Here is a 17500-nt window from a genome sequence, read left to right on the forward strand (position 1 = left end):
GGTTGTAGTACTATCATCTTCAACGTTATCTTATTTTTTTTATTGTTATCATTATTATTATTATTATTATTATTATTATTATTATCATTACTGTTATTATCATTATCATTACTGTTATTATTACTATTATCATTATTATTATTATCATTATCAGTAGTAGTAGTAGTAGTATTTTTATTTTTATTTTTATTATCATCATTATTAAAATTAAGATCATCATTATAGTCATCATCATCATCATCATTAGCATCACTATTATTAGTGTAATGTTGATATTAACGGTAATGTCATTGATAATAACATAACGTCTATGATAATACATTATGAGAATAACACTTAAGTTGATGATAACGACAAGTGTTAAATGTTATCATACCCTTGCATTTGAAAAGGAGATATGATTTCCTCATTAGGAATACCATCATCTATCATTGGTGATAACTTGTGTGAAAGTTGCATTGATTATTTCTATATTTGTTTTGATTTATTGTTATTAACATTATTGTTGTTGCTATTATTATGGCGGTGGTTATGATTATTGTTGCTGTTTTTGTTGTTATTGCTATTATTGTTATCATTATTGTCATTGTTTTAATATTATTATTATTGTTAAAATCACTATTGTTATTATTATCATTATTCTATAATCATCATTACTTCTGTTATTGTTGATTTGTTTATTTAAGTATTACAACTATTTGTTTATATTATGGACCATAGTAGTTAACGCGCACGGTTCCAAACGCACGGGTTCGAGCCCTGGCTTCGGCCCGAGGTTAGGGAGGGCAGCCGCTCGGGGTAACGGCCTCTCACTGCCTAATCCAAAGTCCTACGAAGGAAGGCACCGTCCTAGCCCTTATTATATAAAAAAAGGGAGTTTGAGACGTAAAACAGGAACAGTTAGTTAGGTTATCTTTACTGTTACAATTATTGTTGCTGGTCTCCTCAGCCTGATTGTTATTGTAATCATTATTAGTACTATCATTATTATTATTATCATTATCATTATCATTACTATTACTATTACCATTATCATTATTATTATTATTTTTACTAGTATCATTATCATCATCATCATCATCATCATCATCATCATCATCATCATTATTAATTGATATCAACAGCAATGATTAAGAAAGGGGAATCACTGAATGATGATAACTGACAATGAAAATTAATGATATGATAATCATCATATGACCATATTGATATCATATTGATAGTCGTAATAATGATGGTCATAATAGTGATGATTCTAATAAAAGTTCTAATTATTAATTTGAATCATAATTAGTGTTATAATTATTAATAGGAGTTATGCTGTTCTTGTAATATGATCTTCACCATTATTATCATTTCCCGTTGTTTTTGTTTTATAACTAGCATGGTTGCTTATTTTTTCATAACTGTCATGTTTATTATGTAAAAGTGTTGCGTTTCGTTCACGTTCCATTTTCTGTGTCGTTCTCTATTAATTTAGTTATTGTGAAGATCTTGTGATCATTACTATTTTGATTTTCTTGTTATTGTATTGTTATTATTAATAATAGCAGTAATAAGAGGAGGAATAACATGTAATTTTTATTACTATTATTGGTATTATTACTATTATTGATATTTTTGTTATCCACATGATTAGCAATAATATTGAAAAAAAAATTATTATTATGGTTGGTGTTATCATTCATAATGATGGTTCTAATTTGATTAAGATTATTATTATAGTTCTTCTTATTAATATTAATATTAATGTTATTATTATGCTTGTGTTATTGATAATGATCAAGCTCTTTTATCGTTCATGGTGTTATTTATGCTAATAATTACGGCATCAATAGTAAACCTAGTAGTAGTCATAATGGTAATGATAATTATAATAATGATAACAATACCAATTATTGTGGTAGTAATTGTTGTTATTACTCTTAATATTGTTCGTTATTGACGTTGATAGTAAAACCATGATAGTATTGCTATCTCATTGGCATTGTTGATAGCACTATTATCTTCATCATGATCATTATTGTCATATTTGTTAGCATAATTTCATGATCATATTTGTAATTAGTGTTTCTACTTTTTACTACAAGTAATAAAAATATTTTTCATATCGCTATTAAGACTACTACTACTATGAATATTAGTAGTTCTATTACTATCATTACTTCATTTATTACAGATAATTTTGTTGCCATTACTACTTCTAGTATTACTGCTGTTAGGGCTACTTGTACTGTACTACAAATACTGCTATGTCTACTTTCATTGCTAATACTGTTACTGTTAGTACTATTCATATTGCTATTACTGCATCTGCTATTACTACTACTATCACTTTTACAGTTGCCATTTCTATTTTTACAAATATCCATAATCGCCACCATTACTCTATCCTGTACACATCCATTATGCAAAGCCTAGAATGAGAAGAATTAAACACGGAGATCGATAAGTACCATTATGACGATGACCATAAAACTAAAAAGAAGAGAATGCGGTTCGCGGTGAGGCAGCAGGGAAAGAAAATTATTTATGGCCGAAGGGGAAAATAGAGAGAGAGAGAGGGGGGAGGGGGGGGAGAGAAGGTAATTATGTATTGGGAGAGAGAGAGAGAGGAGAGGAAAACGTTAATAACAGTGGAGTATCGTCTTTGTTATATTCTATACATATATTCTTTTTTTTTTTTTTTTTCGTCGACCATCATGGTGTTTTATGTCTAAGGTTTCTTTTATGTTGGTTCATGTTTTTCAGTATCGTAATTTGAGACTATGTTGGGTATCCTCCAGGTGTTTATTCACAGCGATAGAAAGGAGATTTTTTCTTTAGTATTTATTTAGTTTGTATTTGCATATCACCCTGTATTAATATCGATATCTGTTTGCCTATCCTTACTTATGAGTGTACGTGTTATAGCACAAGCACACTCATCTATATGTTTTCATCATTGATTCTTACATTACACCGCTGATGCCGATAATAGTGACTTTATAAAAAAGAATGGTAGTAATATCAATAGTGACGATAAAGAATGTGATGATGACCATGATAATGAGTATGGTAATGATGACGATATTCCATTAGAAAGACAAACACCCCATACAGAAGGTGATGCTACTGTACATGTTTCTTTTTTTGTTTATAATCCTTTGATTTCTCGTTTGCGTCGCCCCTTCGTCCATTGCTCGTGGTTTCTTTGTTGCCTCTTTTAAGTTGACGTGTTTATGTTTAGTTATTTATTTATTTATCTATTTTTGGGCGAGGATGGGTTATTTTGGTTTAGATGTTTTTGTATTGAGCTGAGTCTTCCGTTATATAGAACGGTGTGTGTATTCATCCTATTGTCTGTCTTGGAGAAGGCTGTTGGCATCCCTATGTATTGAGGACCAACTGATTTGGCAGTAGATTTGATATAGCAAGCGACTGATTTAGGTGTCTTAGGCTAACTGCTTGGTTAGACGAGTGCTTGACAGGTTTACTAGGGCCTTGACTGACTGTATTGATTGCTAGCTAACTCTCCTATAGATTGGCTTCCAGACGCTTTGGCACACTGTTTGACCTACTAGAAAGGTGGTTAGCAGAGTGACTGGCTAGCTAGCTGTCTGTCTAACTGGTTAACTAGCTGACTGGCTAGTTGGTTAGCTGGCGTGTCTGTCTAGCTGACTGGCTGGTTGGCTAGCATGCTGTCTGGCTGGCTAGCTGGTTGGTTGAGGGGTGGCGGTCGGTGGCTGGGTGGCGGGGCCGGCGTATCGGCCAGCTCGGCGCGTGTCACAATGTCTCGGCCGCGGGATCGTAGGCCTGCGAGCCGCTCTTGACCGAAGCCCACAGCTGCCCGAGCGATGTTCCTGCGCCGCGCCCGCTGCCGCCACCTACCCCGATTTTTTGTAAGAACGCCCCGTCAGTGCGTTTAGTCAGTGTGGCGCGAGCGTAGCATCAGGACGGCGACTGCGTGCGCTGCGTAAGAGCGGTGGTGCGAGAGCATCGCGTGTATGTGTGTGCGTGTCAGACCTCATACTGAGTTTGTGGGCGTGTCCATAACCCAGTTACGAAGCCCCGCCCATCAGAAAGATCGTAAACGCCCCAGAGGCGTGACTTTGTACTTGTCCGGAGGCTGCGAAGCTGTAGCGCAGTTTTTTCCAAAGTCTGGAGGTGAGGGTCCGTCATCAAGTGCAAGAAGGGAGTGAGCGAGGTGCTGCTGCCGTGTTCCCACTCTGCTGCTTGGAACGCCATACGCCGGGAGCAGCTGGCCAGACGCGGGCCTGGGCCATTGTTACGGGGCGAACTCCTTAACTAGTCAGGTTGTACCTCCCGCTAAGCCGCGAGTCCCAGTGAAACTCCCGAGCAGCGTCCCTCCTCCCATGCGCCTCCGACCTGCTCGCTTGCTGCTCTCCTCCTCCAGCCTCCGCCCTCGCTAACAACCACACTTTTCTCTCCCGGGGCGTCCGCAGACGCTTTTGTAGAACTGCCACCAGTTCCCCGGCCCACCCGTCACCCAGCCAGCCTTCTCGGGACCCCTGTGCGTACCCCCAAGTGGTGTGTGTTCTTGAGATCACGGCGAGGGCGTAAACTTCCTTGTCGAGGCCACGTAGCAGCAGCAGCAGCAGCATCGGGACGGTCCACAGAGCCCTCCCGCCCCCTCAGCTAGTAGTGTCCCCGCCCCCTCCACCCCTGCGGGAGCTCCGACAGCCACGCTACCTCTCGCCGTGTTGTGCCCACTACCTCACCCACCGTCCCGGCCGACCCAAGTACGATCGACTCACGCTCTTCAGCCCACTTCTATCGAACCCCCTCGGCCAAGATGCTTCTCTCCGAGCTGATCAGCGTCCAGAATGTGGCGCATGTCTACGAAGAGATCACGGAGCGCAAGGACAGGGGCAGATCAAAAGGTGAGAGATCGTCCTTCGATTCTTCCGAACGTAGAGCGAGCCCAGCGTCCGTACGTCACCCGGCGGACGAGCTCTGTATCTGATTGCTATCTTGTTCATCAGCAGCTCACAAATAGAATCTTATAATTGGACTCTGAGTCGGTGTTGTTTACTATCGCTATCCGAACGTGATGAGTCATGGGGGTTACTCAGACTCCCTGTAGGTGTACAGCGAGGTCAACAAACGCTGCAAACCTTCTCTCTTACCTTTTTTTTTTGTTACGAATATTGGTACGTCCTGAGACTTGGTGCGGGATGCGTGTGGATCCCTTCATGTACACTGTGTAATTGCCATTGCATTCTCTTGCAGTCAGTGCCTTGTCCACCGTTTTCTTCGGCGAATTAAATGCGGTGTGAAGCAGTGAGCTTTTTTTATCGGGGTTGTTTGGATTGTCAGAGAGCGTGTGTGTGTGTTTATGAGTTTTATTTTTTGTTTCTGATTAGGTGTATGATTATGAATACTGTTTTTTTGTCCAATGTCGTTTAAATATATGTATTACTGTTAGTACTTCTACTGAAAGTACCATTGATATGGAATGATTAATCAGTGACAAGTTTAACTATTGTGATGATAATGATTATGCTAATTATGTTAGTGGTAATTATAATGATATGTACCGATAATATTTATTATGTTTACTTCTTAATTATCTTTAGTCTAAGTTTGATTATTCGCTTATATTAGTATTGGCTTGATTTTTATTTTTATTTTTATTTTGATAATACTATTATTATTGTTATGATACATTTCAAAAATATATTCTTCGGCGCCATGAGTATGGATACGAGTTGGTATCTTTTTAGATTCATCATTATTGCAAGAATAAAACTAAGAGTGTCACTAACGATATGAAATGGCATTTATTATTATACAAATGATAAAATAATGATGATAATGATAATCATTGCATAAATGGCAATAATATAAATAATAACAAATATTATTGGTAATAGTTAAAGATAATGCTGAGTACCATAATGATTATGATTACAAACATAACAGAAATGATAATCATAATTACCATAATTATAAAGGTAACCGATAGCAGTAGTGATAATGATCTTCATCATAATGATATTGATAACAATAATGATGATTATGATAATAGTAATAATGACAATAAGAACAGTAAGAATTTCGGAGCTGCTTTTAGCAAGGATGATAAAACAGAAAATGGCAATGGAAGAATGATAACCGAGACATAACGCTGATAATCGTAATGTAAATGCTGTTAATGATGGAAATAGACAGAATGATAAGACAGAACAACAAAGATGCTGTTACTACTGCAACTACAATTAACGATAACGATAATTGTAACAAGGATTTTGATAATGATAACTATTAATATTGTTGCTGTTATTATAGTAATAATAGTTATTATTATTGTAATTATTAAGATAATGACAATGATAATAACAATGATAATGATAATTATTCGCTTCTCTTCCATATCTCTTCCTTTCCCTCGCCTTCTTCCTCCTACCTTTCTCCCCTCCTCTTCCCCCTGCCCACTACCCTCTCCCCCTCTTCTCCTTCCCCCTCCCTTTCCTCGTGCCCCTCCGTCTTCCCCTCATTTTCCCCTTCTCTCTCCCCCCTTTCTCCCCCTTCTCCTCTTCCCCTTTACCCTGTGATATATCATACCGGAAATGGTATATCACTGTTATTATTTAAGTAAATATCATTCATATTGCTATTGTTATTATTATCATTATCATTATTACAAATATGATAATTATGGATATAATTTCTGTTACTATCAAGATTACTAATGATATTGTTATTGTTATTGATACTGCCTCTAGTTTCAGCACTAACACTAATTGTCACTGTTATTCTTTTTTATTATTGTTATTGTCTTTATCATTCTTTGTTATTTTTACTATTTATTACTATTTTATCATGAATATCCTAATTGCTATTATCGCCATCATCTTCATCTTCATAATCCACGCCAACGGTTTAGATACTTTTTATTTACATATTTCCGCATTTCATTATTTACTATCGTTATGCTTATGTTCAGATTCAAATATAATGAATAACGATAATAAAAATTTGCATCATTCTAACTATAGTGAGAGTTGTATTATAAATAAAATTATGAAAAGGATATAATGATAATGATAAAAATCATGATAATGCAAAAATCATAGTAGCTGGTAAAACAATGATTATGCTAATGATATTGATGATAATGAAGATTATAATGGCAATAGGAATGGTGATAATGATAATATCGATGGCGAAAATATAATGATTAAAGGGTTATTGATTAAAGATGTAATAATAACAATTATGGTAATTCCCTCGAGATTTAATTATTCACACACTTGATGCACTTAAAGATTAGAGATTTCGACTTGGTTTCTTTCTATAGTTGGCTTTGATGTATTTTTTCGTTATATCAGGATAACCGGGACTCTTAATTTCGAAACAGTGAGAACAATAATAATGAGAACAGTAGTTAAATGACTATTTCTTTTAGTACTATAATTTTGTCTTTATCATAGTTTATTAGTATCATAATATTCGTATTTTTCGTCATGAACTTTATCGTTAAGGTAATTTTTTTTCATTATCAGTGTTATTTAAAAAGTGATTTAGCTACCTGAACGCGGGTAGTATTGTGAACATTATAAGATAAATAACCGGATCTAACTTGGTTTACACACACACATGCACGCACGCAATACAACATAATACACACAACACACGTACTATATCCCCGTGATTTCAACGGCACGTAACGTAGTGATCCGACACCCGTCATCTGCCGCCGACCTCTCCCGCGTAGTCATCATGCTGCTGATCTAACTTTTCGATCCGACTTGATGCCGAGTCTATGCCTGAGAACAAACACGACAGCTCTCCTCATTAACTTCAGGCGTCAGGACCAATTTCAGGATTAAGGATTATTAATGAAAGCCTCCTGAGAGATGCTTACTGCGTCCGCGGGTCATTAGGCACATTGATTACTTTAGTGTGTTTACCTTTGTGCGAGTGCGTGTTTGTATGCATATTTATTCATGATTATTGTGTATATATACTTAAAAAGGGTCGTAAACATGATAACGTGTATTTAAGTAGTTTGGCGCCACGTACGTTAGTTCAGGGGTATAATTATCTTGTTCCGTGAGGGGAGTGCATCCAGGAATTGATGGTTGGCCAAACAATGGAGACCCTGATGGCTCCTCATCGTTTACTGGTCGGCATCGCTTTCGATTTTTGCTTTCGGATAATATATATATATATGAATATATATGTGTATCTCTCTCTCTCTCTCTCTCTCTCTCTCTCTCTCTCTCTCTCTCTCTCTCTATATATATATATATATATATGGATATGTGTATGTATATAAATAAATAAATATATATATATACATATGTATATATATATGTATATATATATATATTTTTTTTCTTAATGGTGCTCATGGTGTTTGTAGAGCCATCGTCGCTTCTATGTCTCATGGTCACAGTAGATTCCTTATCCTTTCTTGATGATTCTGTCAAGTACTTCGCAACTCCTTATGAGCTAGAAAGTTTATGGTAGCAAATGCTAATTTGAGTAAGGTAGTAGGTGTACACAATCATTATCGTATTTGCGCCTCTGTCATCTAGTAGATGGACACCCAGGAATTGAAAGCTGATATCTGAAATGGCTTCTGTGTAGCTAGTAGTTGTGGTTGTTCGTTATCTTATCAGTTTTGAGGCTTTGCTTTTCGTATTGTTTTTGCTTCTGTATCATAGAAATGGATATTTTTGTGGATGTTATCATTGTTTTTAATTTTTTTTTCATGTTAGTAAAATTAATATTGGTATTGTTAATATTTCAAAACTAGACCTAATGACAATCATCAATTTTACATTATAATTTTCATTGTATTGTTATTGCAAGTAGTAGTTTTATTCGTATTGCAATTACTAATGATAATATTGAGAAGGATAGTAAAATTATAGATATCATTGTGATCAAAATTATAACAATTGTTATTATTTTTATTATTACTATTGTCATAATTGTTAGCAACACTTACTACAATCATTGTTACTGTTACTGCTGTAATTATTACAACTACTTATAAAATCATTATAACTACAACTATTACTGAAGGAATGAAAGGAGGCGCTACCAGGGAAAAGTACAGTGACAAATTTCCGAATAACGATTGTGAAGAAATTCGTGGCTAAAGTAAGGAAGAAGGCAACTCCGAAGAACGAAGAATACATTGTTAAATAAAGAAAAAAAAAAAGAAAAAAAGGAGGCGGCGGAAGCGCAAAATAAGCAGAAAAAAGAAAGAAGATGAATGAAAAGGTATCATTAAACACTGAATGAAGAGAGGTTAAGATAATCGACGATGAGGGAAGTATGTGCAGGAGGCGATAATTAGGTCTTGCCCGGATAATTATCTTGATGAACATTGAAGTCCCCGATGTGTTTATGGAGAGTAATTGATATTTGGAGACGATGGATGGCGGTAGCAGTGCGGCAGCTCGGGCGGTGGCGGAGCGGCGGTGGCGGAGCGGCGGTGGTGGCGGCGGCGGCGGCGGCGGTGTTAGGGGGTGGGAGGAGGGGAGATGAGGATGGGATGCTGTGACAGTGTTTTTTTTTCTCGGCCTGGCTTTCTTCTTGTGTTTTAGTCTTCCGGATTTTTTTTTATTTATTCTTGATCATTCGCTTCGTCTTGGATGCATTTCGTTATTTTGTCTTTCATAGATTTTATTATATTTTTTTGTTTTTTGTTTTTTGTTTTTGTTTTGTTATATCAATATTTTCGCTCGTTTCTATGTTTTACTTTTGTCTTCTATCTAATTTTCCCCTTATCTAACCCTTTCTCTATTTTTCTCCCTTTGTGTATTTCAGTTTCTTTTTCTCCCCCTCCTCTTTCTGTCAGTGGTCTTTCCTGTGCATCCTTTATTCATCCAATCTCCTTTATTTAGTTTCGACCTCCTAATTTCCATTCTCTTTTTTCTGGAATTTAAGCATTAAGGATTGTGATATACCGCGACATGATTAGAAGGTGTAGCTGTAATCAGTAAAACAGGCAATGCGCGTTACAGCGAGTGTGTGCTATAGTTACAGTCAGCCCTTATTTATATTAGTACGTGGTGGAGTGAGGCGGTATTCGGTGTGTGGATGTGTTGGAAGGAGGAGATGGGGGAGGAGAGGGAGAGGGAGAAGAAGGAGTTGTTGGAGGAGGAGGAGAAGGAGATGGAGGGGATGTAGAAGTAGATGCATAAGAAGGAAATGGAGATGTAGAAAGGAAAAGGAAAAGATGAAAAAGATTAAAAAGAGGAAGAAGGTGATGGAGAAGGAGAAAAGGGGGGAACAGCGACTCTTTTGAATCGCTTACATAAACTCGTGGATTTAATCACATATGAAAATATGACTAGCTGTTGATAATACGGTACGCTTATATGAAACAATGCCACTAAAAGAAAATATCGTATATCAAACCAGTTGATTGTAAGGAAGAAAGTTTGTCTATAAATTGCATTCTTTGTTTTTAACACAATTGGGATAATTAGTGAATTGATAGTAACTATAATATCGATAATGATAACGATAATAACAGAATAGGAACACTTATCATTATTCTTTATGATAACTAGTACTATTATCTAGAGCTGTTGTATATTCTACAGCACTACAATCAGAGAAGAGGGAGGCGTGGGGGATTTTTTCCCTTCAGGGTCGCCTCGTGTAGATGTAGAGAGCATCTCGAAAGATGTATAGTCGTTCTCTCTCTTTTTATTCTGTCTCTTTTACTCTCTCTCTCTCACTTTCTTTTACTCTCTCTCTCTTACTCTTCCTCTTTCTTTCTTTTACTCTCTGCCTTTCTCTTTCTCGTTCTCGTTCTCGACTTGTATATATACTGTATATATATTGACGATCGCGGTCGACCTTGTGTTGGCAGTCTCGTTTTTTTTTCTTTCCATGATCGCTTGAATGGGCTCTACTGAAGAGTTATTCATGTGGTCTTGGCTTCATATATCATAGCGAACATGAAGGTGTTATAAACTTTATACAGTGGTCGGTCTTCGGCGAGTGTCCCGGGCATTAGGAATAAGATATTGAACCTTGTGTACTTGGTAGACAAGGACAATAATGGCAGACTTTAGACCAAGCGCAGGATGTGTTATCGATTAATAGGTATTTGCCGTCCATTCTGCATTGTTTAGGACTCGCCGATAGTGGTGATTAGCACTGTCAATTAATTAGCATAGTCCCGATGATTACATAGCCTGATGTCTTCCCGATCACAAGCTATTACGGCTATACAGGTATTTTGGGCCCATTCTAACTTGTTTAAGACGGCGTGATTACGGGCATCGGTCATGTCTTTTAATCCCAGAGGAGATAATGTGGGCGTGTAGAGTCACCTCGCCCATGAGCAAGCCATGTCGGGCCCTCCAGAGGAATCGTATCATAGATCACGGCTATAGTGATTCGTTATGCCAATTAATTAGCACTGGCTTGATGATTATACACGGTAATGCGTTCTTGATGTATAAGTATATTATCCGGCCTTGTTGTGCGAGACCAATTTCATATTGTTTAGAGGTCGGTGATAGCGGTGATCGGCTTATCGATGGAACTTGCGGACTGTGTTTTCTATTCTTTAAGACGCACAGATGTCTATGATTATCAGGACAAATGACGGGTTCTTTAAAGTTGATGGGGTCCATTGTTCGTGTCTCTCTGTCTCTCTGTCTCTCGGGAACACCAATAACTTCAGTCTCTTGAACCAGGTGACCAACAAGAAAAAAAAAGAAAAAAAATATTTAGAGAAAAAAAAACTTGGACGTTATAAATGGTTCAGCCGCGATTTATTCAACATTTAGTCAGTGTTTATCGGAGGTTTATGCAAAATTTATACATGATTTTTTTCTTTCAAACTAGAGGCTGTGAGAATATTTATGTAGGGGCTGCTAGTGGTTATGTTGTGTTTTTTAGAGGGGTAATGAAGGGGTTCGCCATGTTTATGTTGCTTGGCGGGGACTTTTGTTGTGATGGACAGGCTGCGAGGCGCGGCCACGTTGAATCACTAATCACATACATACATATATATATATATATATATATATATATATATATATATATATATATATATATATCTGTGTATGTGTGTGTAAATATGTATAAATATACACATACATATATACATACATATATATACATATATGCATAAATGTATGTACATATACACATACATATATATACATATGTGCATATATGTATGTACATATACACATAAATATATATATATATATATATATATATACACATATATATACACGCACAAACAAACAAACACAATCACACATACATACATATTCGGCATACACATACAAATGCACGCAGATCTACACACGCACATACAGTATATATGTATATATATGTGTGTTTATGTATGTATATATATTATATAAATTTATATGTATATATATACATACATACATACATATACACATATACATACTGTGTATATGAATACACATATTATCATGATGATGTCAATGAAAAGGAGGATAGTGATATTTATGATTATGATGATATTGATAGTAATAATGATAATGAAAATATGTATGATAATTTCAAGAATGATAATGCCAGTGTTGTTAATTCTATTGTTTTTGTTTTTTTTATCGTAATTACTGGCGCTCTTGTTAGCATAACTGCTATTATTGTTATGATTATGAAAATGATTGTTATTATGATTGTTATCATTGTTGTGGTTATTATTATTATTATTGTGATCATTATTATTATCATCATTATCATAATTGACATGATTATAGCAATAATGATTATTGTTATCATTACTGTTAACGATGATAATAATGATAATGATAATGCTATCATTATGAATTATAATTGACTGATTGTTCCTTAAAGCATATAGAAATTGCATCCGAAATCGATATATTGAAAAGACGCCTAGATTGGAAAAAAAACTTTAGAGAGGAGGCGAAAAGAGAGGAAGGGAGGGAAGGGAAGTAAAAAGGGGAGAATAAAGGGAGGGGAGGGGAAGGTAAAGGGGAAGTTAAAGGGAAGGGAAAGGAAGGAAGGGGGCTTGGGTGTATGGGGTGGTTTTGGTGTAGTTGCGTGTACCGCTGGTCGTTCACCTCGTCTCGACCCGTCGTTTTTGCAGGAGCAATTTTGAATTTTCGTATTGACGGAGGGTGGTTAGATTGTGAGTGTGTGCTTATACATAAATGTCGTATAATATATTTATGTTTATGTATACATGCAATTGTGTGTAAATATATATATATATACATATACATATACATACATACATATACACATGTATATGTATACTCGCGTACACACAAACACACACATATATGTGTGTGCTTGTGTGTGTGTGTGTGTGTGCGCTTGTGTATGTGTGTATAAATATGTACTTGTATGTATGCATACACATACATATGTGTGTTTGTGCGTTTGTAAGTATTTACCTATATATATATATATATATATATATATATATATATAATATATGTCTGTTTAAATTATATAAATGTATGTGTGTGTATGTATGTGTGTGTGGTTCCATGTGTTTGTACGTACGTTTACTTATATATGTCTATTTGTATGTATGCATATACATATACATAGGTAGGCTTATCAAAACATATGCATGTGTGCGTGGGAAGGCGAATATTTCGTATGTGTCTATCTGAAAGATAGAAGGTCTGGCAGGCAGGTGTGGGTATGAGAGTGAGTGGGACAGACGGACAGACTGACAGACTGATTAAACTGGCATAATTTAGTTTAAACCTTAGGGAGAAGCGGCTCTTAAATGAGTCTTGCTTCTTAAGGGTGGGCCGACTTCTCCCCGCCGTCTCCCTGTCCATCACATGGCCGTGCGCGCCGACCGCTCGCGAACCGCTGCCTGGCTCTATGGTCAGCGGCGCCGGGGGGACCAGTGCTGATACAGCGGTTGCGTGGCGCTGATTTGGCTGCAGATTGCAACCATGGCCTGCCTTTGTCGTTAAGATGCGTAGGGGGGTATTTTCGTTTTTTTATTTGTTTATTTATTTTTTCGGTTTGGGTGATTTCTTTCCATAATATCTTATTGGTTAGGTCAAAGGTTGATTTTTTTTGTTTCTTTGTTTTGGAAAGACTTAGCAAGTTTATAAGGACATAGATATATGGGACGTTAAAGGGTGTTTGCTTGGTGGAATACTGTTCAGATGTTCTTTTAAAATGGGGAACAATGATACGAGATAAAGTCGATCTATATGACCTGTTCCCCCTCCGTGTCTGCTATCTGATCTCTTCTGTTTTATCTGACATCTGCCCCCTCTTACCTGACCACTACCCCTTCACGTGATTGATGCCTATCAGATATGACCTTTTTTCAGACTCTTCCTCCCATATTTCACCCCAGCTCATTTTCCAGACGCGTAAACCTCTTGATCCCAGATACATTTATATGGATTTCCAACCAAGGATCGATCCAGCGAGGTGTGACCCCTTGCTACCCTTTCCCCCCTCCCCCTCGATTGCTGCCGGATAATCGTTCGAAAGCCGTGATAACACCGGTTATGAGGTTGTCTCGAGGGGAATACTTGCCAGGCTGTGTACCCTAGTCGTTGGTGGTGGTAGGGAGGCTGGTAAAAACGGTTTATGGTGGTGTCATGCTACTCTTGGCGACTAAATGACTGCCAATGGAGATGCCTCAGCGGGGCTTCTTAGAAGGTACCCATACAATGCTATACAAGGGTTCCCATACTAGGAAAGCCTTGCATGGGAAGATACCACGCTATTCGGGAGCTCTGGAGAGGCTGGATAACAAAGCTATTCCCCCTCCTGTTTTGCATGATATGATTTATTGCAATATGATTAGCAGGAACCGCCCAATACATACGAGAAAAAAAAAGAAAAAAAAATCACGCTAGATATGCAGTCAAATTGAAACTCTTAGGTACGTATTTCAGGTAGTTTGCCTTCGGGTCAGGTAGTTAACAGATGGTGTTTTGTCAGCGTGAACGTGTAGACGTTATCGGTAGTGGTGGGTGTAGTGGTAGGGGCGACGGGGGTGGTGGTAGGAGTGGCAGAGAGGGTATTGGGCAGAGTGGGGTTTTGCTAAGGTCGTGGGGAGAGTTAATTGCGGTGAAGGATGTATCGATTGTGCGAAGGCGGTCCATCAATTCATCAGATTAACGCGATAAAGAATCGGTTTATAAAAGCCTCGTGTAAGGAGGTGGGGGGAGGCATGGGTCGTACAGAATGTGTGGAGATAATGCGATGGAGATGAAAGACTGACTGATAAAGGTTTGCGAATTTTCTGACAGGTTTTGGAGAGAGAGAGATAGAGAGAGAGAGAGAGAAGGAAAGAAAGGAAGAGCATGAGTGAGTCAGCTGTTTTGAATCGGATACTTCATTCGTCAATATGTTACTATGATGCAGGAAATCATTTTGCTCATTCTGAATTCTCCCATGTACATATCTTCGTGTTAACATACTATGCATGCGTTATCGATCTTCACAGAACATTATTGAATGAACTGATACAGATATGCAGAGCATGTGTGTACTTGTACAAGTGTGTATATAAATTTGCATTGTGCCTTTATGAACATCACACACAAATACGCACGACATATTTGTTCAGTCGTTCACAGAGGAGTACACGGGGACAGAATTTCAGAATCATTTTATGTTAGTAAACAATAAAATGGGTTATATTATGTAGTTCTAAGTCGCAGGCAATGCAGAAGAAATAGACGGAAGAATATCAGAAGGGTATATATTATATAGTATGTAACAGACGCGTCTTTAGTGTAGTAAGTGGTAGGACGCCAAAATACACGTCTTGTTGTGGACGGAGACACCACGCGTGTCCTGGTGTGGTAGGACGCCCTCCACATATGCCCTGGTGTGGTGGGACGCCTACCACACATGTCCTGGTGTGGTAAGACGCCCACCACACATGTCCTGGTGTGGCAGACACGCCCCTTTCCCCCGTGTTGCTGTGGGATGGCTGTATATATGCGAGTATTGCTTGCGTGCAGCTCTGGCTAATGTATTTATGCATGGCAGTTTGTATGCTAATCCGGGGCTGTTAGGCATTAAACTTTACCTTATGGCGAAATGCGTCTGGGTTATCAGCCAGCCAGTTTGTGGGGGCTGAGCATTATTCCCTTGATATTTGGCGGACCTGTTAGCCCCCGTGCGTCGCCCGGTGTTACACCTTTGTGCCCCTGCGTGTTACGTGGGTCCTCCCGGTGTTATACTTTGAACGTCGCTTGCGCCGGAGTTGGTTTCTATGCTCTTTTTTGTTGAGCGTTACCGTTTTTCTCTTCGTTTTTCTCTTGAGTGTGCTCTTTATGTTACGTTCGTGTTCAGATGTTTCTCTTTGTGGTCTTGCCTTGGTTATATGCACTCTGGAGTGTAACATTTTGATGTGAGTAGTTCCTTCGTGTGTCTGTTTTCAGGCTTGCGTGCAAGTGAGCCTATATGTATAGGTGTACGTATATAAGTGCAAATGCATTTATGTATGTATTGTATGTGTGGATATACGCATGTATTTATGTTATATATGTATGTATGAGCGTACATTAGAAAACCTGTGATTACCATGAGTGTTACAACTCTCGTGGTAACGCCCATCATTGGTTTCACGCCCGTCATTGTTTCACCCCACGCCTCACGCTCGCTCGCACCTCGTCTCAGGACCAGAAAGTTTGTGTTAGGCTTTTGACATATATCTTTAAATATTTTCACTGTGAGTAACACGTACCCGCATCTCGCCCATTTTCTCAGCCTCCGCCGCCCACACGCCCACGACCTTCGCCGGACCGTCGTACCCAGAACACGGTAAGTGTCGCACCCTTATTTACCCAAAAGAAGAGGATGGACAGACACTGATTCCTTTGTGAGCCCTGGGTGTCTGACGCACGTCTCACGGGCCCGTTAGCACAGTGATGTTAATATTGGGATCATTGGTTACTGTGACAAGAAGGAAGATCGTATGGCGGCCCTAGTGTGACAGTGGGATAGACTGAAAGTGTGGAATGGAAAGGGAACGAGGAGATGGAAAGGGAATTACAGTCTACCGGTGAAGAAGACCTATATAAGCGAGACGGATAGATAGAGAGATAGGTCAAATAAACAGAGACATACATACATACATACAGCCTCGTAGACAGACTGACACACAGACATGGAGAGACAGACGCAGCGTCGGGCAGAAGCAGGTAGAAGAAGATGCTTAATTTAAAGAGGTAGGAGGGGATATGGGCTTTTTTATTTTTTAAAGGGAGGAAGACAGGGAGACGTTTAAAGGCTGAGAGACGAAGGGTATGTTTAAAGGGAGGCTCTAGGGTGAAGGATGAAGGGGGAGATCCTGGTAGAAGGAGGGGAGGAGGAGGAGGAGGAGGAGGATGCTGGCTTCATCTGGATTCACAACGTAGCTGGGATCAGTGATTTAAACGCCCTGCCTCAGGCAACCCCCCGATGTTGCCAGCTGCGCGAAGACCGAACTCATTTACACCATCCAAGTTACCATATGCCTACACCCCCTCATCTTCTTCCTTCCCCTTCTCATCCTCGTCTTCCT

The 17500-nt window shown here is 38.4% G+C and overlaps 1 protein-coding gene across 8 annotated transcripts in view; it reads left to right on the forward strand.

Annotated features, from left to right (window-relative positions):
• The window catches only part of lft (Limb expression 1 family member lowfat), a 182037-nt gene that overhangs the window by 136525 nt on the left and 28012 nt on the right, over positions 1–17500 (forward strand). For 2 of the 8 annotated variants that reach the window (XM_086553606.1, XM_086553604.1), the window contains exon 2: positions 16705–16764. The exons of 2 other annotated variants lie outside the window; for them this stretch is intronic. In XM_086553606.1, the coding sequence (XP_086409732.1) occupies positions 16705–16764 (60 nt within the window). Of the gene's footprint in view, positions 1–3887; positions 4884–16704; positions 16765–17500 lie in introns of those variants that run through there. 4 more of the 8 variants (XM_086553610.1, XM_043026826.2, XM_043026827.2 and 1 more) reach the window with 4 other exon arrangements.

This window comes from Penaeus japonicus, unplaced genomic scaffold, assembly GCF_977035675.1.
Source record: "Penaeus japonicus unplaced genomic scaffold, GWHDUDI00000001_assembly GWHDUDI00000028, whole genome shotgun sequence".
Classification (NCBI taxonomy): Eukaryota; Metazoa; Arthropoda; class Malacostraca; order Decapoda; family Penaeidae; genus Penaeus; species Penaeus japonicus.